This window comes from Lissotriton vulgaris, chromosome 7, assembly GCF_964263255.1.
Source record: "Lissotriton vulgaris chromosome 7, aLisVul1.2, whole genome shotgun sequence".
In the NCBI taxonomy this organism is placed as follows: domain Eukaryota; kingdom Metazoa; phylum Chordata; class Amphibia; order Caudata; family Salamandridae; genus Lissotriton; species Lissotriton vulgaris.
Genome location: NC_141695.1, coordinates 1,295,396,521 through 1,295,423,185, shown reverse-complemented (window position 1 = coordinate 1,295,423,185; position 26,665 = coordinate 1,295,396,521). Strand labels below are relative to the sequence as shown.

At 44.4% G+C, this 26,665-nt stretch overlaps 1 protein-coding gene across 1 annotated transcript in view; it reads left to right on the top strand.

The window, feature by feature from the left end:
* The window catches only part of LOC147703527 (membrane-spanning 4-domains subfamily A member 4A-like), a 566,730-nt gene extending 540,318 nt beyond the window's left edge, over window positions 1–26,412 (top strand). Inside the window, exons 5-6 of the mRNA XM_086931898.1 lie at window positions 18,083–18,202; window positions 25,960–26,412. Coding sequence (XP_086788024.1) covers window positions 18,083–18,202; window positions 25,960–26,025 — 186 coding nt within the window. The 3' untranslated portion in view covers window positions 26,026–26,412. The remainder of the gene's footprint in view (window positions 1–18,082; window positions 18,203–25,959) is intronic.
* Window positions 26,413–26,665: the final 253 nt, after the last annotated feature.

Below are 26,665 nucleotides of genomic sequence, written 5' to 3'. Positions count from 1 at the left end.
TTCCTCGCTTCCCGTAATCTTGACGCCTCATCCCGTAGCTGGACCAACCGTTGGAAAAACCCATCCGCATCTGCAATAACAAAAGACCTTTACGCATGTTCTCACGACTAACTGATACATCCTTAGGCTCTAGCTCATTTGAATTTTTCCTGAATCGTTCTACAACTTCATCTCCAAACTGATCCAAAAAATACAACCGTTCTCGTTCGGACCACCTACTCATTTGGTTATTAATCTCTGACACAGTTATTTTGTTCAAATTGAGTTTACGGGCAAAACTGCGCAGTTCTGCAGTCTCACTGGCACTTAACCTCACACGACTACCCCCTCGATCGTCTCCATCCGAATCCTCATCTGGGGCCGTAGGTAGAACATACGGCGGCGGGCAACGATCTAATAATGAAAAATCATCAATTTCATTAGTAAGGACAGGATAAAGAGGACGTTGAATAGGGAATTGACTATTCGTTTGCAAATTACGTTCCCGTGCCTCCCTCTCTTTCTTTTCCTGCAACTCTTTCTCCTCCAGCTGTGAAGCCTTATCCCGAGCAGCCTTCTGCTGCTCTTTGTCCACCAAGGCTAATTCACGCTTCATTCGTTCACGCACCGTTTTCTCCCACATACGTACGCAATCATACATATCTTGTCTAGACCTGTGCTGAAACAAACATTGCTCCACATACTGAACCTTTCGTAAATCAAACGACCCATGTAGTGGCCATCGCAATTCAGGATCAGCTTTTGTATATTTGTGGCACAATGTACTATATAGAATAGGGGGAATGCCAAATTTAACATACATTTCGCGATTAGGGGTCCCCTCTGGGGGAGCCGGCTGAGATTTATTTAGTCGATAATTGGTACCTTTTTTCAAGACAGCACATCCCTCGGAGTGTGCTTAAAACAGGCATGTCAAAATATCACGAAAATGCGATATCCCAAAAATGGCACTTAATATACTTCATACAAGGTGTGCCGTTCAAACAAAGACAAAGTTAGAGAAATATCTCTACATGCCCGCCTATGTGAAGTGCACTGCACATATAATTCAAATCATAGAACCAAATGTTAGCTAACTCAAAACATATTCAAAGAGCCACAGTAAGCGTCCGTAGACATCTTACCAATCACAAGCTTACCAAATTCTTAAATATCCAGGTTCCAACTGCCAAGTTCTTTTAATCGAATCAGCCAAACTGGCACTGTACGTCAACTCGAACGAGCAGGATCTCAGTCGAGGACCGGCGCCACCTGGAAGGTCAGATCAGAAGGAAAGGAAGAAAACACCGTGGGTTCTAAGACTCGGGTCACTCAGTGGCAGCATACGCGTCCATGGCGAGTTTCCAATCCTCCGTCACGACCTCTCCTTCGGGCATCCGAGTCGCCGATGAGTCCCTTCGTGGTCGCCAATTTGTGGTATTGGGTTCTTCAGGCCTACATACTCCGCAAAACCCGCTACACCATAAAACAGATGTTGGCACGGTAACTGGAAAATGCAAAAGACAAGTTTATTAAGACCCCATGGGGTGGTGGTACATTCCTACAACACCCTTCGGCAATGCAAGAAGTATCACACCGAACATCGGTGCGAGGCCTCTTTTATACAGTTTTACAGTAATAAAAAGAATAGGCGGAAGACATTTACTCAGTTTAGGTACATATAAGGTCATTTTTGGAACATAGCCAACTCATGGGAGGGGTTACAACACCACTGGTCAGTTTAAAGAACATTCCTAAGTGATGACTGTCCACTAGTACAGAGGGTTTAACTGCGCATGTGCGAGCTTGACCAATACTAAAAATAGCCTGTTGCTGGGCAAATTCGAGTGGTCAGTGGTACAGAGAAAGGACAAAGGGTATGCTGACCACGAGGCGACGCATTCATGTGAAATGGCCGCCAGTGTGTTCAAAATGGCCTCCGAACACCTTAGTCAAGTTAAGGGGAAATTGGTGTAGCAAAGCTTAACGCTAACCCGATCACCGTCAAATTACAGCACTGTGTGCTCAAGTGCGAAAAAGCAATGTTGCCATGCGTAATGATGTGATCTCTGACCTCATTCAGTAACATCGGTCTCATTTTGTGTACCTGCTGGACCGGACTGTAGGCCTGAGCCAGCGGGCAGTGCTGCCCTACAGATACGTGGAGTTGGCTTTTAGGGCACTGTAGTGAGCTCCTTACTAAGTATACATGCACACAGGCTCCCGCCACTGCATTACATGCGCACATTATGCTTCTAGCATGCGCTCTGTTCCTTTGTATGCCAACGTTGGTATAACATATTATTTAACCTTGTGTATTCTTGTGCACTCCAACTCCTCTTTGAACCACAATTACAACTAACAGTTGGTAGATCGTACTTCAAAAACAAAGGATGCACTCAACTCCTATTTTCTATCAAGCTTGAAATAAACCTTCATTTACCTCCAGACGTTTCCACCATTAAATTAATTCTCCCTTTTCAGACATTCAATTGATTGCCTAAAGAAGGGCGGAGCGGGAGCTGACCCCTCAATGATGCCCATTCTGACACCTTCCCGAGGTAACAGGACACAGTCCCCGACCGGAGACTTGGTCTACCGTACAAATGTAAATGTAAATGTCGTATACTTGTAAAGCGCACAGCTGCCCCACCAAAGGGGCGTCCCTGCGCTGTATACCGCTGGGGAACCCATCCTGGCTTTCCCTGTGAGATGGTCCCTCCTGGACATCTCCAAGGTGAAGACAAGCATCCCCGGCGCTGATGGGGCCGTTAGTAGAGATTAGACAAGCTATTGCCCAGAGTTGCTGAGTGGGACCCATGGCTGGAGTAGGCACCGAGGTGAGAATTATCGAGTCCGCTGACCATGGCCGAAGACCCTGCTGCATCAGGAATCGAACCCTGCTCCCGGGCCGACCTATGCTTCCGGGTCTGCCTCCTCTAACCAGTGAGCTTGTGCCAACACCTCGTGGGACACACCAGTGGTGGCAGGTGAGCAGTGAAGCCTCGGTGTGCAAGACCTACATTGAGCACAGTGTGGGGGAAGAGGTTGGGGTGTAGCATTGTGGGTGCACAGGTGCATGCAAGCAATTTTCCTGTAGCTAATAATGTAGGACTGTATTATCAAAGAATGGAGATAACATTATCACCACTTTAGTGGCAGGAAACTGCAGCTAAAGCGGCAATAAGGGGTTGCTAATATGCCCTTGTGAATTCCCATAGAAGCCCAGGTTCACACCAGAACCTGGGCTTTTATGGGAATTCACAAGGGCATATTATCAACCCGTTATCGCCTCTTTAGCGGCAGTTTCCTGCTGCTAAAGCGGTGATAATGGTATCACCTTTCCTTGAAAATATGGCCCGCGATCTCTGGCCTCATGTATTTAATTTTAAGGACTTTCTGAACCAAACTCTTTCTCGCAGAGCCCAGTATCCTAGACAAACGGGTGACGGGAGGGTAAACTCGAAGGGCTGGGTGCAATAGGCCGATGCTATGTCTCCTCCTCCATCTCTTCTTTTGACTCTCCCTCCCCTTCTCCCTTCCACCCACTCCCCCTCCCTTACATTCTCACTATGGTCCTTTCATTCTGACTACCTTTCTTTACCTCTTCCACATAGCACACATACTTATGTTTCATTGTTGTCTTGCAGGTTTCCTACGCTGCTTCCACTGGAGTTCAACCCACTTTTTTATTATACTGTTTATTCTATTAAAGTTACATTTCTATTTATTTGTGTTTTAATAAAGGTTACTACTTTTTCAAATAAATAACTGAGTGTATAGTCATCTTTTTCTGACAACACTTGTCTTATTATTTATTGTGAAAATCATCTGTTTATAGGAGATTTTAAGGACAAAATTATTTAATATTAGAGTGCACCTACCAAACATCATCTAAATATTAGATCAATGAAGCCTGGGTAATTGTACAACTGCAAGAGTTCTATGAGTGTATCACTTTATAACACCATAAGTACTGCCAGTGTGATTACAGAACACATAAGGTACTGCCTAGGGACCACCAAGGCTTCAGGGACTGCTGAGGCCCGCCCTGCATATTTGCTTAAAGACCCGTAGTGTGGCGATCCCCGAACTTCAGTTGGCCTCGAACCCCCTGAACAATTAGTAAACAATACCCGGGAAGGTGGCACTCCCCTAGGCTGCAAAACGTCTCAGTGCCCTTCCGCGCCTAATTTACATGTGACATTAAGATCCCCAGTCCTACAGAGACCCCGCAATATAAGAATTGGATTGGCCACTGAATACCTACCAGGGGCTTCATTTAGAAGACCCCGCTTTTTTTTTGTTCTTTTCTCTCCATTTTTACCATCCGCATCCCCTCTATGTCAGCGATACCAGGTTTTTCTCCTCTCGCTTCAAGTAGTCGAACAAGTATTTGCTATCACGGGGTGGAAGCCATGCACCACCCTCTAATAGCAAAGACAAATGTCCCAAGAATGTACACCCCGGGACATTGTATGAGCTGCGCCTAAGAGGTCGACCTCCTTAGGATCATGATGCATTTGTTAGTATAAAAGCATGCTAAAACTACTTACAGATGTGTAGTGAGGTGACCAGAATGTAGTTAAGAAGCAGAGGAAGCCCAAAATCTAAAAAATATAAATCCTACCAGAAGTAGGGTGACATAGTTCAATGAGCCGACGACCCTGGCATGAGTAGAATCGGCTACACGAAGAAAACAGGTCTTCAGCAAAACGCAAGCAATTTTTAAAAAACGGTGAGTGGTACCTTCTTTTTGCCTTCTCCCGCTCGTCACCAAATTTATGTAGTGAAGAGGCAGACCGCATTGGATCCAATAAGTAGATTTGTTACAAGAAAACAAGACACCTGAAACAACAACCAACAGGAGCAGACAACAAAGCAACCGTCTAATTCAGCACCGTGTACAAACTCCACAAGGTTCCCCGCATGACAGCCCTATATTCTAACATTACATACTTAGATTCTAGTAGAATTACATACTAACATTCTACTATGACTCTCATTGGAATACTACACCGAGCACATGACTTTACAGCAATGAGCTCATGGTTTCATCCACGAGTCTTGAGACCGGTAGGGGTAAGTATTTCGCTTACCACTCCCTATATTGTATAAACGTAAACTAACACTTCCACAGGTATGCTACAATCAATCAATCAATCACAGGCATTTATATAGTGCACTACTTACCCGGAGGGTCTCAAGGCGCTAGGAGGGTGGGGGGGGAGTGCTGCTACTGCTCGAATAGCCAGGTCTTGAGCTTCTTCCTGAAGGAGAGGTGGTCTTGGGTCAGGCGCAGGTCGGTCGGAAGGGAGTTCCAGGTCTTGGCGGCCAGGTAGGAGAAGGACCTTCCTCCTGTTGTCCTTCTTCGGATGTGGGGGACGGCGGCGAGGGCGTGGCTGGCTGATCGGAGATGTCGTTTGGGAGCGTAGAAGTTGATGCGGTTGTTGAGGTAGCTAGGGCCTTGATAGTGTAGGGCTTTGTGTGCGTGGGTGAGGAGGCGGAAGGTGATTCTTTTGTTGACAGGGAGCCAATGTAGGTCTCTCAGATGTCCGGAGATGTGGCTGTGTCATGGGATGTCGAGGATGAGTCTGGCTGAGGCGTTCTGGATCCGCTGGAGTCTCTTCTGGAGCTTGGCGGTGGTTCCGGCATAGAGGGCGTTGCCGTAGTCCAGTCGGCTGGTGACGAGGGCCTGGGTGACCGTCTTCCTGGTCTCGGTGGGGATCCACCGGAAGATCTTCCGTAGCATGCGCAGGATGTTGAAGCATGAAGAGGAGACGGCGTTGACTTGTCTTGTCATGGTGAGGGAGGAGTCCAAGATGAAGCCCAGGTTGCGTGCGTGGTCTGTCGGTTTGGGTGCGCTGCCCAGGGCGGGGGGCCACCAGGAGTCGTCCCAGGCGGAGGGCGAGGAGCCCAGGATGAGGACTTCCGTCTTGTCTGAGTTCAGTTTCAGTCGGCTGGTCGTCATCCACTCGGCTACGTCTTTCATCCCTTCGTGAAGGTTGGCTCTGGCGGCGGCGGGGTCATTGGTCAGGGAGAGGATCAGCTGGGTGTCGTCAGCGTAGGAGATGATGTTGAGGTTGTGTTGGCGTGCGATGGCGGCGAGGGGGCTCATGTAGACGTTGAAGAGGGTGGGGCTCAGCGAGGATCCTTGAGGGACACCGCAGATGACTTCGGTGGCCTCTGACTTATACGGTGGTAGGCGGACTCTCTGTGTTCTTCCGTCGAGGAAGGAGATGATCCATTCCAGTGCCTTCTCCTGGATTCCGACGTTGCTGAGGCGCTGCACTAGGGTGCGGTGGCAGACAGTGTCGAATGCCGCGGAGAGGTCTAGGAGAATGAGGGCCGCTGTTTCTCCGTTGTCCATCAGGGCTCGGATGTCATCGGTGGCAGCGATAAGGGCGGTCTCGGTGCTGTGGTTGGCTCGGAAGCCAGACTGTGAGGGGTCAAGGGATCCATTCGTCTCGAGGAAGGCGGCCAGCTGCTTGTTGATGATCTTCTCGATGACTTTGGCTGGGAACAGGAGGAGCGAGATGGGGCGGTAATTCTTGAGTTCGGTGGGGTCCGCTGTAGGTTTCTTGAGTAGGGCGCTGAGTTCGGCGTGCTTCCAGCTCTCCGGGAAGGTGGCGGTGTCGAAGGAGGTGTTGATGATGTCCCGCAGGTGGGGTGCGATGACCGCGTCGGCCTTGTTGAAGACGTGGTGAGGGCAGGGGTCGGTCGGAGATCCGGAATGGAGTTCATCAAGCGGATGGTGTCTTCGGTGCTGATTGGAGTCCAGGCGCGGAGGGTGGTGGTGGGGGGCGGTGGTTCGGTTGTGACGTGCGTCGGTTGAGTGCTGAAGCTGTTGTGTATGTCCGCGATCTTGTTGTGGAAGTAGGAGGCGAGGGAGTTGAAGAGGTCTTGCGATGGGGTGATGTCGTTGTTTCCGGCGTTGGGGTTGGAGAGCTCTTTGACGATGTTGAAGAGTTCCTTGCAATTGTGTGCGTTGTTGTCCAGCCGGTCCTTGAATGCAGTTTTCTTAGTGGCGCGGATCAGTTGGTGGTGCTTCCGGGTGGCAAGCTTGAGGGCGGTCATGTTGTCCGGTGTTGGTTCCCTTCTCCAGGCTTCCTCGAGGGCTCGGCAGTTCTTCTTGGAGCTCTTGAGTTTGTCGGTGAACCATGGGGCCTTCTTGCTGCCGGGTCTGCTAGGCGGGGTCCTCAGTGGGGCGAGTTCGTCCGCGCAGTTGTTGATCCACTTCGTGAGGTTGCCGGCGGCCTGGCTGGGGTTCGCTGAGCTGGCGGGGGGGTGCTGGCTCAGGGAAGCGGCGAGCTGGTCGGCTGTGATCTTGTTCCAGCTTCTTCGAGCAACCGTTTGCTGGTGGTGGTGGACCGCCCAGAGCACATCACTTTACAGCAATGAGCTCACAATTTAGGCTCATGTTTTAATCCCAGAGTCTTCATACCAGTAGGGGTGAGTAATTCGCTTCCCACTCTCTATATATTATAAACGCATACTAACACTACTTACACACACTTATACTACAGCGGCTAGTATCCTACAGCGCCCAGAGCCCATCACTTTACAGCAATCAGCTTGGTTTCATCCCCAAGACTTCACACCGGTGGGCGTAACTACTTTGCTTCCCGCTCCTGGTATACTATCAACACACAGTAGCGGTCAGTAGTTTGTTTCCCACTCCCTGTATGGTATAAATGCCTACTAACACTACTTGCACACGTATGCTACAAATACCAGACCACATCACTTTACAGCAATGACCTCACGGTTTAGACTCTCTGTTTCATACCCGAGTCTAGCACCGTATCATATCAGCACCATGCCACTCTGAGCAACACTGCACTTTCAGACCAGAAACAGTGATAACTACCTACTGGTGACCGCCAGTAGGTAATCAAGAACAAATTAGAATAGTTCCTTGATTCTTTTAGCTTTCAAAACTTCTCCCTATTACGTTTCCATATAAACAGTTTTTTTAATATTCAAGTACCCATCGAAGTCAGAAATGCAACGTATTCTAACAACACATTTTCTAGAACATTCTACAACATGTGGAGGTTAAAAGTTCATCAATTTTTTTAAACGTAACAATATGTTTTTTCAACATTTTCTCGAACCTTTAACAGCACGTGCAGGTTAACAGTTCACAATTGTTTTAAGTTCAAACAGTGCCTTCCAAATGCAAGTAGCAGGTGTGGTTGAGTTGAGCAAATTTTATCCTATAATATGTGCTCCACGTGCAAACTGCTTTTTCTTAAACAATCACAAAGATACTTTTCCACAAAACTAATGTGCATCCTACTTTTAAAAAACAATGCTTTTTATCTCCCAATCAGGTACCGTTTTGTGTGTGAAAAGAAACTAGCTCCCCATCTTTAAACATATCTCCTATTCTACAAAGGAACTGCATAAGCTACAGACATTTTTCCATACCTTCCAGCCATACCTTCAAAATGCTAGTGTGGATGGTAGGACATAGCTATGTTTTCTGGTGCAAGAGGTATGCAGAACAGAGACGTATTGACTTAGACCTAGGTTTACAAAATGTGGACATTAAATGGTTTGGACAGAGAGGATTGAAGTGGCACCATTTGTTGCCTTTGGTTAAAACCTGTTTGCATCTCCAACACCCTGACCTCACGACCTAGGCACATTGACTTGGATAGGTTTGAAAATGCTTATGAAGGACACCTTTGGACAATTGATGTTACTTTTGCCTCAAACTGTCTTTGTATATTCCATTATATGCCAAAGACCGAAGTGGAAATGGTCCAAACAATTTTGGCATCAGATTGAAAAATCTCCGAAAAAAGTTACAAAAAAGCTGTATCTGCATACCTCAGAGACCACAAAATGGGCATCCATCAGTGATGTCATTTGAGATATCATGAGTGATGTCACTGACCATGTCATGAGTGATGTAATATGTGACGTCATCAGCAATGCATTGCGGACGCGCGAGTTATAGTTAGTTGAACTAACTATAATGGGGGAATTTCAATGGTTTTTATGATTTTGCATGGGTGAAACATCCAGCTAACTATAACGTGTGAAACCTATGTTTTTTTCAGTGAATTTCTAAGGTTTTTTTAAATGCTAATTCCTAACTATAACGAGGCTAAAACCTATGGTTTTTTGAGTTAATTTGCAAGGTTTTTAAATACGAATTTTTATCTATAAGATGCCTAAAACCTACGTTTTTTACAGTGAATATATATATATATTGGGGCTCGGTGCTGCCCCGAGTTAACGCACCGCCTAAAACAGAGCGCCGTTTGCTGCCTGAACTCAGACCCCTCCAGAGCACAGCGAAAGCAAACAGGACAGTAGGCTGCCACCACAGACTGGACTTTGGCAAGGTCCCCAGCTGCCTTAAAATGGTAAGCACGGGTGATTCCGGACAATTTAAGTAGCAGTATCATAAACAGGCATCACCCACCACAGGGACAATACACCTAAGGCCAGCACTGCACTACGAGAACCATCATGCACGATAGCAACAACCGGCCCTTTGAAGGTGACCACTAGGGGGCGAATAGCTATAAGGAGCAAGAATGGCGAGTGCACTGTTTGGCCGCATGGATGCCGTGGCTACTTCCCCGAAGAAGGTCAAGGATTGACCGAAATGCATCGGGACAATCACGCCACAACTGCAACAGAAATACATGTTTTTAAATTGCCGGAATGAGTGCGACTCACCTTTGTCTCCGAGTGAGATACTTTGTTGGATGTATTGGGGCTCGGTCCTACCCCGAGTTAACGCACCGCCTAAAACAGAGCGCTGTATGCTGCCTGAACTCGGACCCCTCCAGAGCACAGTGTAAGCAAACAGGACAGTAGGCTGCCACCAGAGCCTGGACTTTGGCAAGGTCCCCAGCTGCCTTAAAATGGTAAGCACGGGTGATTCCGGACAATTTAGGTGCACTGTTTGGCCGCATGGATGCCGTGGCTACTTCCCCCAAAGAAGGTCAAGGATTGACCGAAACGCATCGGGACAATCCCGCCACAACTGCAACAGAAAAATAAATGTCTTTAAATTGCCGGAATGAGTGTGACTCACCTTTGTCTCCGTGTGAGCTACTTTGTTGGATATATATATATATATATATATATATATATATATATATATATATGCAGGCAAAGCACGAAGACTGAAATCTGGAGCCCCAGACCCAGAAAACGACACGAGTCCCAAAGTCAAGGCAAGTTCTTTTTATTTTCTTAAGGCAGAGGCAGCATACGAGACTGACGCGTTTCGGGCAGTTGCCCTTGTTCACAGTCACATATATATATATATATATACATACACATACACACACACACACATACTGGAAAACTAAACACCCACTTCCCTTACAAAGAAATGGAAAGTTTGCATCTCTGCAGCCTCTCTTATTTTTCAGCTTATTCCTTTTCCGCTCAACCAACACATCATCCACAAATACACACACCTACTTTCTGCCTTTCTTGGCTGGGCTTATCAATTATTCTTTTTTAATTCAAATTCAAAGTGCAGGCCCTTTATTCAGCCTTCTTTGTAACTACTACCCATCAATAGCAGTGGGTAATTTGCACACTTCCATCCTTTCTTGCGTCCTTACTACCGCACCCGATGTGTGCTTTATGCACTAGCTTGCTTCCTTAGATGTGCTACTCGTTTCTATTGCTCCCACTGCGGAATCCAACACCCTATCTGTGTAATGAGCTGGAAATCCAAACATTCTCTTCACTGACAAGGCAGTGGGTAGTTTGTGTCTGCAGCCTTTCTTATTTTTCACCTTTTTCATCTTCCACACATACACACAACTACTTGCTGCATACCTTAGCTGTGATTACCAACTATTCTTCTATTTCATATTCCTATTCAAAGTGCAGGCCTTTATCGAATATTTTTATTGTAACAAGTACCCCAGCCGAAGACATTGTAAATTTGCACACTTGCTCCCTTTCTTGGCTGGGGTTATCAATTATTCTTCACTTTCATATTCTGATTCAAACTCAAGGCCCTTTATCGAGCCTTTTTGTTGTAACTACTGTTGCAGGAATTCTGCTCCTACACAGAACTGTGCATAAAGACTTAGGACCTCAATGAATTACGGTGTCCCAAAATCCACCTTAGTGCCCAAACCCCCTACCAGACTAGCCATCAGTGACTTATTGGTTCTTCGTCCTATAACAAAAACACCAATGACTAGTCAACCCACAACATGCAACTTAGATTACCTCAAGTAAGGTAGATAAAAAGAGCACTCTTTCATTATAGTCTTACACCAGTCCAAAACAAGGAGTAAATAAAGACATGTGCAAGTTTGAAATGTTTATTTCTAACGCCGTAATCTCATGCACAGAACCTTAGATAATACAACCAAACATATTATCAGAAACAAGGTTGTCAGCATTGTTAATATTCCATAAAATACAAAGGGAGAAAGCATCTTATATTGCTAACGGGAAACAGGTTTAAAATATACCTACATTTCACCCTCCCTACCTACCACGTTAGTTTATAACTACAGCAGGTCTCATAGGATTACATGGACTGCCCCATACCTCTGGTACTCTGCAGTAGTGGATCATATTGAGTTCTGCACAAACTGTCAGGATACCGATGTTCTCCAACTGTGTCTAATTATGCCTCCACAATACATTATTAAATGCAACAGTATCAGACATGGCCACAGCTGCATATGTGTTATAGGTCTAACGTGCGATGATCATTCCGAATAACAGACACAGTATCCAAGATAACCTTGATGTTCCATGCTCTCACTATACACACTAAACTAGCGAGGCAGTCTAGAAATGTAGCATAACTAATTATTCTCATGTGAAACAAAATACTCCGCCTTCTCTAAACAATATCAAAATTGCGTGTCGTGTGCAAAGCAGAGCAGGAAAGCAAAAATGGCGTTTAACCTTCTAATGAAGCCATGCTAATTTAACACGGTGTGAGTGCAAGGCTCAGCCCACGACACCCTCCCTCGATAGAACCACGTGATATAAACTTGGGCGAACTAGGGACGCAGAGTCCAAGCCTGAAAAGCAGAGTCCAGTTCAAATTTGCAAAAATTTTTTTGCGCTGTTTGATAGAAAACAGTAACTAAATAATGAAGAATAGGTAGAAAAATCAGAGTCTTAATCCAACAGCATATAAACACAGTATGTAGCAACAGCCTCCAAGAGGAAGTCATTGTTCTCATCTGAAAACATTTCAGCCATCCAATTCAATAGTGAGAATGAACATGCATGTTCCTCAACGACCGGAGCCTCTATCACCATCGGAGGAAAACTTGGGTCATCTTCAATGTAACTGCGTGCCAAGAAGTCATGCGCCGCTGCAAAAACATTCCAACGTCCCAATATTCCATGTATCGCTGCTAAGGCCATAATCCCACTACCAGAACAGAGCAAGTCATGAACCACTAAGGGACTCATCAGCTGGTCATAATCCTTGTTGGGAGACACCGTACTGCAGAGACACAAATCCAGAGCCCAGTCGAAATCGCAGCTCAGGCAATGGAAGACAGGTTGAATGCATGTGAAAAAGGAAAATCGAAATGATAATCCATAAGTTGCACTCAATGTTGCCAGAGGCAGCGCACTGTAATAACTAAACATTTGGTTGCTGAGCAGCAACAGCCCGGACATATTGTCATGTGCTGCAGGATGTGCATCTATATTGAAGTAAACAAATTAATAAAAGCACACAAATGCCGAGAAGACACAAAATATACTTTGAAAACAAGTTACAAGATCACTGCTTCTAACTTTAAAAAAGTAAGGTAACCCCGTAGTCAAGGACTCATTAAAGATACTCTGAATTAACTCCCCAAAATACAGAGGCACGTCGGTATTTAATAAATCATACACTTCTGTGTGGGTGTTTGCTACATGAAGGACAAATCTTTCTCTAGCAGATGTAAGAGTGACCTCTTTTTGAGACAATAGCGCTCTTATACGGTTCCTTTGGTTGGCTCTTCTTTCAAGGTCGGAATCGACGGTCAGATGGAAACATCCAGCTACCCATGCAGAGGAGTAAACACAAATTTTTTATAGCAAACCACACTCTCGGTTACCGTAATCATGTAACCGATGCCTGGTAACATTGCACAACAATCTGCATTATTTCAAATTAAATAACTCACTTTTCCAGTAAACTGAACATTGGTATGATAGCAGGTGTCACAGTGCCTTTCAAAACTCACACCAAATTAGGCGCATCTTGATTACAAGAGCCATGCAATTGTATGTGTCTACAAATTAAGGAGTGATCTGGTGCTATAGTGCAATCCTCGCCATTCAAATAGACTTCTTTTCCCTCCCTCAGGCACCTATATGTAAATTTTAATAACCAAGCTTCATGCAGATAAGCGCTGCCTAAAGATCCATATCTACCTATAGCATAGTATTTCATGCAAACCCCAAACTTAAACAGGCTAAAAAGTAACGTTATGATACCATGGATAAGCCACACAGCTGAATCGGATTTCCAATGAGTGACCACTTGTAACCATTATCATAGCATGCCCTGTGCTCTGATTTGACAGTGAGAGAGTGATCGCACCATAGTTTGTACTGCTAATCATTCCCAGCATACGCTACGAATACGCTTTCACGTTACACGTCGCATCAAAGCTTCCGTGTGACGTCATGTAAGGTGCCCCGTACGCAAAGACGCGAATGTTTTTATTTGTTTAAAAACATATATTTATGTATTTATTGAACATACTAACAGAACACATTATCTAGGATAATTATGAAAACATTTTATTTAAAGTTCCAATAATCCTATATTACTTTTGAAAGCAATTACACCAATCGCGGTGAAACGTCATGCGTACTCGCATCCTAGGAGCACCGTAATAACAGCGTAACCATACGCAAAGCCATGTGACTTTAAAAGAAGAGATTTGATTGGTTCATAACACTTCCTATTACAACTGTTGAAACTTCTGTCCCATTTTAATAATTCTACTTTGGCTTTCTAAAAAGAAGCATCTCTTCTGAGAATCTTGTCAAATAGAATGAAGTTTACCATAATAACAGCAATGGACTCATCTTCCAGCCATTCTTCAGAGGAATATTTCATTCCTAAAGAACCTCCAAAGAAGAGGAAAGAAGCTCTAATTTGGCAGTTTTTTACTTTTCCAGTTGTGCAAAAAAAAGTTAATGTTCCAAAAGTAACCTGTAAAATTTTCCAAACTCTTTCAAGGGGTGTTCCATCTCAAAAATACTCCTTTAGCACAGCAAATATGGAGCGACACGTGAAGAACTTACACCCCAACAACTTTGCTCGAACTGCTACACAGAGGTTGAAGGACAACCCACCTGCTACTGCACCAAGCACATCAACAGCTGCACTAGTATTTTCAGCAAACAGTCCACACCCACAAATTCATCCTGATTTTGCTCAAGTTAAAATTCTATACATTTCTTGCAATAAACTTTTGTGTTATGGGAAACAGTCTATTGACCTGATAAAATGCAGGAAGCAGGAGCATCGCTGTCCTTGACATTACTTTTTTTTCCCGTTCTTTTGTTCCTGTTGGACACTTCCAAGCTCCCCATTATAGAAAAAAAATTCCCCTGGGATTTGCCCCCCTCCCCGCGAGCTAATTAAGAATAAAATGAACTTCTAGTTTTTTTTCTCCTTTTCCACCGCGTACGAGTACAATACGCGTACAATGCGTTTTTTTTTTTTTTTTTTTTTAAAAAGGCCTAGAGGGTCAACATGTTTCTACCCTACCCTTTCCTTTTCTTCAACTTTGTTTTACTGTTTTCTTGTGACTCTGTGCTACCGAGGCACAAGATGGCTGCCAACACTTCCTGGTTTGGAGTGTTGACAGACAGTTGAAATCCAATCAGCATGCAGCTCGTGCTCGTAATTGTACGGATTTCCATACGCCTACTGTACTTCATCTCTAGATATCGATTGAATTTACTTTTGATTTTCTCAGGAACTACTGAACGGATTTACACCATTGAACAAAAAGCACAATCTGCGAACCAAACTCTACCTCTCTGCCAAATTTGGTGTAATTCCGTTCAGCCGTTCGGGCTGTAGCCCTGGCTAAAGGTCCCTCTGGAAAATTGCATGGGGAAAACATGTTTTGGGACCCCCCTTTTTTATCGGCCCCCACTTGACAAATTACCCCCAAACTTTCAGGGAAGGAGCGCAGCGGAGCAGGCCATTTTCTTGGAGAAATTCGTGAAGATTCGTCCACCGGCGCCAAAGTTATTCCAAATAGAATAACTACCTACTGGCGTATAACTAACTAAAAAAACAGATATCTACCAGTTATAGTTAGAAGAGCTAAAAATAACTTGTAGCCCAGCCATGCACTGCTTATGACCATCAGTGATGTCATAAATGATGTAATTTGAGATGTCATCAGGCGAATTTCAGGGGTTTTTTGAGTTCAAAAGGTTGTCACTGACATATTCACCTAACTATAAAATTGTTTATCCTTTATTTTTTTTTCAATGAATTTGTAAGGTTTTAAAAAAAACTGATACATTTATCACACCTATATATAACCTCACTTTAACCTTTGTTTTGTTCAGTGAATGTCTAGTTTTTTTACATAAAGTAACATTTTTAACTCCATACAGAAAGCCAACCTCCAGCCGCGCACAGTCAAAAGCTGTCCTTAGCTACCTGCAGCAAACCCCCCATAGGTAACCAAGTCCACACTGCGCACAGCTTTTCATTTTGCGCGGTGCAGGGATTGTCTGCAGAGACTGACTTGGTCCCCGGGGCTAATAAGACACCAGAGGAGGGGCTCCTTGCGGGCTCCTCCTTTTCTTCTTTCAATACCTGCATGCCCCCGGAACCTGTTCCACCCAGGGGCTATAATGTAAACAAGTGTGGGAGACCGTGCTTATTTTTGTTTTCAATTTCGCCCCGAATTTGCAGATGGACCCGCAGTTTTAGTGAACAAATATTATTGCTACGGTTAGAGAATAACAGGATGTTGTTATCTTTCCAGTTCTAGGGAAGCCAAGTAGAAACTATAACTCGCCTTCCAGAGGAGAGCGTGAAGTGATGATGCTTGAGGTAGTTATCCAAAGCATAGGGAGAAATTTGAGTGCCCATCTTTCTTTGAAATTGTTTGTATGTTATTCACCTGGAATTACACATCCATACAGAGTTGGTTACACAGAGGTAGAGTTCAGGTATATCAATGCACAATTGCAGTCCTCTTTAGTTCTCTGAATAACAAGACACATAAGATATCCCCTTTGCATTGTAGGGATTCACAATATTCCACAGAACTCACTAACCCACAGAGTGATAAGGCAGAAGTGGTGGAGTCTGGAGACTTTTTTTTCTCTCTTATGCTATTCCCCTTTCTGCTCTTCTACCACTGGCCCTCATATTTCAGTATAAGGGGTCATTAGTCGGAGTGGCACGAGACAGATAAGAACTTTGCTTCAGTTGAATCCTGTGCACAAGGTTAGTGCAACTAGATGGAGGAACATGAAATTCAAGAACAAAGTTGGTTCCACTGTTGTATTGTGCAAACTTTCTAGGTCCTCAGACTACAACAGGAATGCAACATGGGTCCATGAACTAAGTTATTAGGTCTGCTGACTACAGCAGAAGGAAACTAATACAGATGCATGACTATCTTAGTTTGCAGACAATGCGCCAGGTCCGCAGACATTTGTGTGTGTCTGGCAAGAGTCTGTGCCTGTTGGGGATTCATAGGCTCTGGGCGTAGTCCATGGTCCCGGACACCAAAATAATGTATTTTATTTGTAAACTTTATGGGGATTCTTTACCTTTCCCCTACCAATGTAGGCCTGAGGATTAGGGGTGCTCATCCTACAGCATTTTGTGGCTTTCATATTTTTTAATTGATTTAAAAAAAAAAATTCTGGAGGCAGTCTGCGAACCCTAGTTTATGAAGTGGCCGGGAACACCTGGTCCAGATACTTCTAACTTTTACCCCCATCAAGTCCACCCAACATAGTTTTATAATGCAAATTTTCTTGAAATGTCTGAATGGGGTTACTGCAAACCAAAGTACGGCATGTCCTTGGGTAAAGTTATAACTTCACTTCAAGTCAAATTTGATGTAAAACATTCAGTTGTTTTTATTAGGTCGAGCATTCGAGACCTCTTGTATATACTTTATCATGTACTTATATGTGTATATACTTTGTGGGCTCTGGAGATCAGCCCTAGGACTTGTCTGCTTCCACTTAGGGACTTTTTTTCTGTTCATCTGCCTCTGTTTAACTGTCTTGATAGGAAACGGCCAGCAGAAGTCAGTAAAATACCAGAATCACTTTAGCATTCTCTAGATTCCACTCCATGGAAATTGGCTTCCACAAGCACCGGTAGAAAATAATATATTTTTCAAATCTTGTATTTTCAGTGATATGCCAATGAAGCCCTTGATTTTATAACAAAAACATAGCTTTGGAGTATACCATTTCCTGCTGAAAGGCAATATTTCTCTCCATGTGTTCCCATACCTGGCATGTCACGCAGTTTGGTGCTTACTTTCCCTCCATGTTAAAGAACAGTAGATGTTTCAGCACCCAGGCTAATGTGCTGCATAGCTAAATACATGAAAGGTCCAAAGGGCAAGGCCGAATGCATTGCAAATGCTTGTATAGAGGAGAACTAGGACTCATATATGAGTTAAAATGTAGAAAGTCACTTTCTTGACTACCACTTTTATCTTCCCTATATATATATATCACATGATAGAAGTCACCAGCGTTTAGGTATGGTTCAGATGCACTTTCAGTTTAAAAGGCATTTTTTGATTTGTCTGTAACAACGGTTCACAGATCTGCTCCAAAGTTAAGAACCACTTACCATATGCAGCTAAGGCTCTGGAAATGTTGTGCAGTCCTGTCCAGAGAAAATAGACTTAAAGAAGCAGTTAACATGTAGATTCGGTTCCTGGTAGGTTTAAATGGGTTGACACTCTTAAATATCTTGGTCCTTTAAAATTGTCATTTCAAAATTTGGGATGGTACACTAAATTGTAAGATAGTATTGTCTTGACAAAAAGGGTGTGCGTATGTGACTGTTTCTGCCCTCTTTTCTTTTCCTAAGAGCTAATATTTATTTTGTCATTGGCAGCTGGTCTCCACTGGAATCATGTTTATTCTGCTCACATTCAGCGTTCTCCAGTTTTGTGTTTCCGTATCCGTTTCTGCCTTTGGATGCAAAACAATCTGCAGGACCGCCTACAGTGAAGTGGTAAGGATCCTTTCTTCTTCCTTCCTAACTCACACCCTTCCTCTTTTCCTTTCTTCCTGCCATCTTTCATTACTTCTGACCTTTGCTGAATTCTTTACTTCTCTTTTCAGCTATGTAACCTTTCTTAATCCAGCTCTGTACTTTCCTTCTCTTTCCAGCATTATATCTCTATCTAGATAAAATACAATGATCTGCCATACTGGAAAAGTCAAGGAAATTAGTTATTATGCATGGAGATATTCCTCCTGCCAAGAATTGTAATGTAATGTAATGTAAAAAATATTTCTAAAGCGCAGCTAACACCAGATGGTTTCTTGGCGCTCGAGCACATGGGGGAGAACAGTCCACAGAACAAAGGGTGTTAGCGATAAACATTACAGAACAAATGGGTTTTGAGAAGGGACCTGAAACGAGTATAGGAGGAAGCAGATTTTATACCTAGAGGGAGCGAGTTCCAAAGGGAAGGGGCAAGAAAGGAAAATCTCAAACCGCTGTGTTTCTTACGTTTAAAGGTTGGAACTTTAAGCAAGGCAAGATGGGAGGAACGAAGGTTATGGGAGGGAACATAGGGATGTATTAGTGAGGAGATAAAGGACGGACCCATTCCGGCAAGGGACTTAAAAATAGTGCAGCCTAGTTTAAATTTACAACGCTCGGACACAGGAAGCCAATGGAGGGACTTTAACAAAGGACGGACGTGTTGGTGCCTGGGTTGATGATAAATGAGACGCGCAGCCTGGTTCTGAACAAGCTGCAGCTTCTTCATTAGATACGCCGGGATGCCAACATAGAGAGAATTGGCGTAATCTAACCTTGAGATGACTAAGGCTAACAGGACTAAAGTAAGGGTCTCAATGGTCAGAAAGCGGGCAATCTTGTGGATTTTCCGCAACTGGAAGAAGCTGGAAGAAACTACGGCATTGATCTGGGGCTTCAGTGTGAGATCATTACTAAGGATCACCCCCAGACTTTTTGCTGAGTCAACTGGACTGGGGGTCCTCGCTGGCCAAAAGGTGGATTTCCATGGTTTGGCAGCGCCCCCGACAAGAACCAGCTCAGTCTTGTCGGGGTTAAGTTTGAGGTGGTTAGCCCCCATCCAGTCACTGATGTGGCATAGGGTTGACTGAAAGTTGACAATGGACTGGTCCGAGGAGTCAATATTGAAGACCAGCTGAATGTCATCCGCGTAGTTAAACGCGGTGACATGACTGCCTCGCAGAGAACGGATGAGGGGAACCATGTATAAATTAAAAAGAAGGGGGGACAAGGAGGAGCCCTGCGGGACACCGCAGGTCAGTTCGACCTTGTCCGCGGTGAACTGCGAAAGTCGGACCTCCTGTAGGCGATTGCTTAAAAAGGAGCGGATCCAGTCAAGAGCCGTACCCCGAACGCCAGCCTCCCCGACACGGTCGACCAGAACATCATGGTCGACCGTGTCGAAGGCGGCCGACAGATCCAGGAGCACCAAAACCTGACTGATGTTAGAGTCCGCTCCTCTACGCAGTTTTCCATGACCGACAATATAACAGACTATAACAGAATTCTCACAGTAATTAAATTGATGAGAGATGGAAAAACATACTTCCAATACTGCCGTGACACTTTGCAACAGATGTAGCTTCCGGTGCAGATTTCACGTAGTACATGCCTCAAGAAAGGCCTAGTGAATTATGACAAACCGTACTTAACATTCCGCCTGCTCAGCAGTCTCTCCTCAATATCAGATGCATTTCTCTAGGTAGCAGCACTACCCAATCTTCTCTCTTTGACTTTGCAGGCCAATGTCCAGGCCTATTAAGCTCGGAAACAGCACATACGTAGTGCTGTTAACATGCGACAGATCTAAGACACAACACTCTATATATCAGGCGGCCCAATGTTTCTGCTTCAATGCTGTCCAGCCTGCCACAGCAGGACAACTTTTAAGTTCATGTCACCTGAACTAGTCCCAGTGCAGACTTCTGTTCTCCTCTCACACCTCCCAACACTATCAACCATATTTACCGCTGGGAAGGAGCAATGCAACACAGAAAACTGACTACTTGCTGTGTGAAAAAGGCCGCTTTACAGAAACAGGTGCACATCAGTCAATTTCATGGCAATCTGCCTTACAAAATGAAAACCTTGCTATACATCCAGTGAACTAGTACTGGCCCCACCCCCACCTCTACGATCCCCTCCTCAACATACCCACCATGCAGCCAACTCATTTAACTGTATTGCATTTTGACATTTCCAACTTTCTATTCCCTCTACATCCTACGACATTATGTATGAAACTGTAAGTAACCAAAGGTCCTAAACTGAACTTTGAACTACCTGCCTCCTCTAACACATGGTTCCCCAACTGGCAAAGCCAACCAACTTTTGCCAACACCTGGCAAACTTTTCATGAACCGAAGTACTTTAGCACCTGTTCCAAGCAACAACGTACACAACTATGCCCATGCGCACCTGACTCAACAACGGAGCCCTTATCTAAAAAAAACATCAAATTGTACCACAGGAAACTCCAGCTAAAGGGATGGGCGAGCAGGAAACAGTGGCACAGATATGCTCTCTGTCACCAACCACCAGGTCACCTCAACCTAAAATGATAGCAGGGTGCCCACCATAACCCCTTAGATATAGTTTGGGCTATAATTCTGCCATGGTATGTTGCCCAAAACAGAATGGCAGTCACTGGACGGCACGACCATCCCAATATGCCCCAGCGGCAGTCTTACCGCTGACCACTCTCCCCCACAAACTCCCCTTATATCACACAGCGCTGTGCAGCAAGTCACTTTGCTGCGCTGCATGACAGGGAAAGGGAAGGAATGCACCATACTTAACATTGTACGGTGCTTTCTTGCTTTTTCCCAGCATTGGCATACAGTGTGCTTCCTAGCGCCAACGCAGGCACTCATGCACGAAAACCGAGGAGAAACAAGCCTATTTTTCCTCGTTAAGCCTCACATGGGAGGCGTAGAAGTTTTGATACATTTCCAGGTTTACAACATATGGTTAAACTGGGAATGCTGCAAAAAACATGTTTTTTTTGCATGGGAACACCCACGGACCACCCATGGAACTCCTCCCTGGGGCAGAGTAATGCGATGCAGTGATTTGCGCTTGGTTGCATTGTTCTGGATTTATTAAGCCACTCCGGGCCATGCAAGGTGGCCTTGAGTGGCTTTATAAATAGCATCTCATGGGTTGTGTTGTTTTTTAACCCCGTAACGCAGTGCAAAAGTGACACAATCCTTGATAAATATGGCACTTATTTTATCTCCCATCAGCCATCTTGTGGAGTGGCTGTTCTCACCAAGGCTCATTTCTATGCTGGAGCCTTCGCATTCACAGCTTCCCGGACCGTATCAGCAGGCACAGCGGTGCAATGAATATCTAAATTCATATGACAGATTGTTTTTGAGTGCCAAGTATTGAAGTATGATGCCGATCAGGGCCAGCTTTAGGGCAGTGCAAGTGGTGCGGGTGCACTGGGCGCTGACCTTTGTAGGGGGCGCTTACCTCAGAGGGGGCTCTGTGTTTCGCAATAACTTATGATTGGAGAGATGAGGGGCACTTTGACCAGTGGTAGTAAGAGAATCTGCAGGGGTAGACATTTGGTGTAGGGGCGCCAAAAAAGATTGTACACCAGGCGCCACCAGCGCAAAAGCCAGCCTTGACAATTGATGCTGGTTTGTCGACAAGGCTGAAAATCCTGGTGGTCTGGGGCTTTGCCCCTGTGTTCCAGCTATACATTAATGATAGTTTCCACCTCTTCCATTGAAGTGTAAATCTCCTTTAAAGTGCAGTTTTCAGCTGCATGGCGCTGGGATTTTTTTGGTGATAGACCATTTGTTTCAGTGTGATGTGGAAATCAATGGCAACTCGCTGATGAATGGCAATTTAGTGCAATAGGATTCGTTACGCCACAAAATACAAAAACACGGATGGTTCTGATTTTCATGTATGAAAATAATTGCAACACTACGAGAAATATTAAATATTGAGATTGAAAAAACATGTAGCATTGTCTTGACTATATACTGAGTCAAAGCAAAACTTATGAGCATTGGAAAATGGACAAGACATATTACTAAAATTAATAATCATGAGGATAAAACAGTAGAAGAAATATGAACTACATGGAAGTCAAAGATAGATCTCTGCACAAATATTGAAAGCTGGATGGAACAAAGCATCAAGGTATATTCACAAAGCGTTGAGAAGAGCCAACTTTAATCGAATGTAGCGGTATGCACAATGCCTTTTTGCCTCTATACCGCGGGAATTCAACATAAGCACAAAGCTGACTTATCAAACCAGTGTCCCAGATGTAAGAACACTGGTACATGGGACCACATTTTTAGGTCTTGCCTATGCAACTGGCATGTGCTGTATAGGAGAGACCTGTAGCCATCGCCACAGCTTTGGGGGCAAAAACGTGCATGTGTTGCATTGCAAGCAATGCAACACGTGCACATCTTGGCGATTTCCTTTCGAGAGCGTGCAGCACCATATGGTGGAGCCATATGGTCACGCTCCTGCAAGGGAATCTCGCAGGCCCTCCTCCCCACTGCTGCCACGCAAGGCTCAAACTTTTTTTATTGCAGATCTCGCTTTCACGGCCGCGCTCTCCGCAGCAGATCAGTACAGCAGTAGGTGTGAAGAAGAACATGCACACATAAGCACAAGGTGCCATCAAAACAGCCTCAATGACTGGCTGTGGTAGATCAGAGCATAGCTGTCAGGAGGGGCAGGATGGGCAGGAGCTGCTGAACAACCCGCAGAGTCATGTGACATGCATTCTCCCTCAGCATGAGTGAGAGAGCTACGCGGAGGTTGCAATAGTTATGCTCACATGCAGAGTGTACTAGGTGCTGCAGGAGCCGGCGACGGGATCGGACAGTCGAGCCCCTGGAGCTTTCCTCGCCATGTCTCACCGGCTGTGGGATCAGGTGAGGGTGCCGGCTGAAGCTGCGGGGGCACGCCGAGCCATGTTGGTCAAGTCAGGTAAGCAGGTGCCTTTGCGAAAGCCTCCTGTTATGATGTGTGTGTGCAGCCGGGCACTAGAAACCTGATCTGCCTCCCACAGTGCACATTCCATCTGTGACCCCTGGGCACTCCAGCGCATGAATATTTGCAAACGGCGGAAGGGGTTAAATTAAACCAGTGGCATGAACTGAACTCAGACAAGTGCGCAGGGAAAGGAACCCCTCATCGCTCGCTGGTTATTTCTCGAGTGAGGGGGGGATCTGTAACTGGCCCTTTTTTACCATCTTAGATTTTTGACAGCCTTCTTCCAGATTCCCAACAGGCTAACAGGAAAAATGAGTCGATCACAACTTTACGTCCTGACGCGCTGCCTAAGTACAGTACCCATATAAAGGACCCCCCCACCCCCTCCCTCCAGGTTCGGCAGGCAGCGCGGACACAAGGTCAATAAAAACATGTCACCGTAAGATGAATGTACAATCAAACCGTAGCTGTTTAACTATTTGCCTAGTGTGGCTTTGGAGGGGATTCGTTTTGACATTTGCAACTCTGCGATGTAACCTGGTTGCAAAGGTTTGTTTCCATGCACAGTCTGAGCAGGAAGCAACCGCGGCAGTGTGTGAATTAAGCGCGAGCGAGAGAGTGCCCGGCACGTGCATTATGAAGGGTATGTGCCGTAGGTAAACACCCCCATTCACACAGATGATCACACTTACTGTAACAGGTAATGTTATATTTGACCTGCACACCACAGCCTTTCCCTCCCCATTCTGCCCAAATTGTCTGAAGGTTCATTTTCAATTACACCCACAGTTCTAAAATAATGCACACACTACCCGCATGGAGATTCTATGTTCACAGTGGCATGAAATGTAAACCGGACAAATACCATGTGGTAGAATGCATTTTTTTTTAGAAGTTGATAACAGCGGGATTGGTCCACAGTGATTGTGTTTTTTGTTTTCTTGAATCTTTGTGTTTGTAGAAGCAAATTGTCTCATCTTTTAAAGGCGTTGCCTCCTTGCATGGTCAGGTTTTGTACAATGTAGAGAGAATTATCAGAAATAGAATTTTGTATGTGATGCAAGCAAATTTACAAAAGATTCTTGCTTCAATGTCACATCAGTGACAACAGTATTGGTCGATATGTGGGCAAACTTTCTCGTATTGGTAGCTGTCCTAGCTTTTTTTTTTTTATGTTTTTTGCATATTTATATAGTGCAAACTCTACCCAAAGGTATTGGAGCGCTTTACACGAGCACCGGTTACTTTCACATTCAGGCAGGGTATATTAAGCAATTTGCCCAGAATCACAGGCTGTGGACGCGAACCCCAGGTTCGAACCCTGACTTACAGGGCCAAAGTAGGCAGCTCTAGGCCTCAGACCACATCCTCTCCCAGCTTTCACAAGGAGGGTTGCTTTTAAGGGTTCTGGGTGTACATCTAGAGTCTCAGCTAGAAGGAAAATTCTGTAGTGAATCATGAACAGTACAAATCATTGGATATTTACTTTTAAGTTTGATTCTAAGGAGGAGCGTAAGTTGAAATTGTTTCCCTTTCCCATGTTATTCATGTGTAAGTAAATATTAGGTTTAACGAAATAAAGCAAGTGATTTTGAAGACTCGAAGGTTGTGAAGTTGAAATTTACACCAGTGATTTCATGACTGAATGGGGACAGTGCAATTCGGTGATGATATTTGAGACACTCGGGACAGTGCTGCTCAGCTTCTTTCTCATAAAGAATATTTTTACAAGGGTCACATGCATGACTATTGTATCAAATACGGCTGAGAATTCTGGAAGGATCATTAGGCATGCAAAACCTTGGTCCAGGATCCAAAGGGCATCGTCGACTATTTTTAATGTTGTGTGTGTCACAAAGTTGCACTCTGGCTGGGAACCTGATTATTTCTCATTAAGTGGGTATTTTGTACCCTCTGCCACAGCTATGCTACCTCTCTACCACAACCATATAATTACATAACACACATTAATAAATAACACATACAATACACATAATACAACTCAGTACAGAATAAAATCATATTACAAAACACTTACATTCCAAAATGCGAGACCTATTGGCTATGCCAATGCTTGTTTTATTTGTCAACCACTGGCACAATGTTTTCAAGAAATATTTATTTTATTTTTATTTAATATTTAGCCACAGACATAATGTGAGTTCTATTGGGAAGCTCTGCATGTGTGGGAAGTGTAGAGGGAACCAGAAAAAAGGTGTTTAATGTTATATTAATTGCGCACTCATTAAATTGGAAAGGCATAAAAGCACCTAAGTTCAAAAAGTGGATTAACAAGATAAACAAACAAAGGAACGCATGCATTTGTAAAAGAATGAATGTATCTCACGAATTTGACATTTGGGGACTGTATTGCTTGAATATTTGAAAAAAATGAAATCTGTACAAGGTCGACATGTTGAAACAATGAATAACATTTGTTTTCTGAATGCCCCCCCACCCCCAAAAAGTCTTTTGCAGTATGTTCAGTAATAGCTCCAGAAATTATGGGTTTCATCCATTCAGTCAATTGAAACACAGTCCTGTAGAGACACCATTGCTTATGCAGGGACTGCCTCAACTAAGTGTGCATCGCCATTTCCTATATTCAGCCTGTTCCTCACTATAGGGTCACTGACACAGGCGCACTTTATCCTCTACTCATTTCCAATGACTCTCGCACTCAGGTACTTTGAAGCAGTTTTAGTTTGAATTGTTCTTTTTTAAAACCCACCTGTCTTTGCCTCCTACAGTCCGTGGTGATTTACCAGACCGGCCCTCCGAATTCAGCAGACCCTGGAGTTAGTACCGTCCTTTGAAGAGTTTTTGAGAACCCACAAACTAATGACGTCAGCAGGAATTGACATCAGCGGTCCTGTATGACTGATTTAGCGCACGCCACGCTTGGCCTGAGTGGCCTCGACATGACCCAGCGTGGTGCTTCGCGCCCTGAAAATGCAGTGTTCGAAAAACACCACTCCGCAAACGTATACAAATAGAATAATAAATGTACAATCATATGCAATGAGCTATATGTATTTAGTTATCAAAAATCTATTCCTTTGTAATGCTGTATTCCTGGTTACTAATATTTGTTTACTTTAAAGAATGTTCAAATTGTCTGCAAGTGTTTAAAATGAGCATCTTTTTCAGGTGTCTGAAACCTTTTTAATCATGCAAGCTTTTTATTAAAAAAATAAAAGCCATCCTGAGCTACTGCATAATATGTGGACAAGAGTAGATAGATGTATATAAGGAGAAGGAAGAAGTAGCAGAAGCAAGAAAGAAAGGAGTTGAAGTAAAGAAAGGAAGGAGAGAAAGGAATAGTGTAATGAATGAAAGGAAAGAATGAACGTAGGAAGGTAGGAGAAACGAAGAGGAAGAAAGAAGGAAAGGATGAAGGAAAAAGAGCAGCAAGGAATGGATAAGAAACAAAGGAAAGGGACAGAAAAGAAAGAC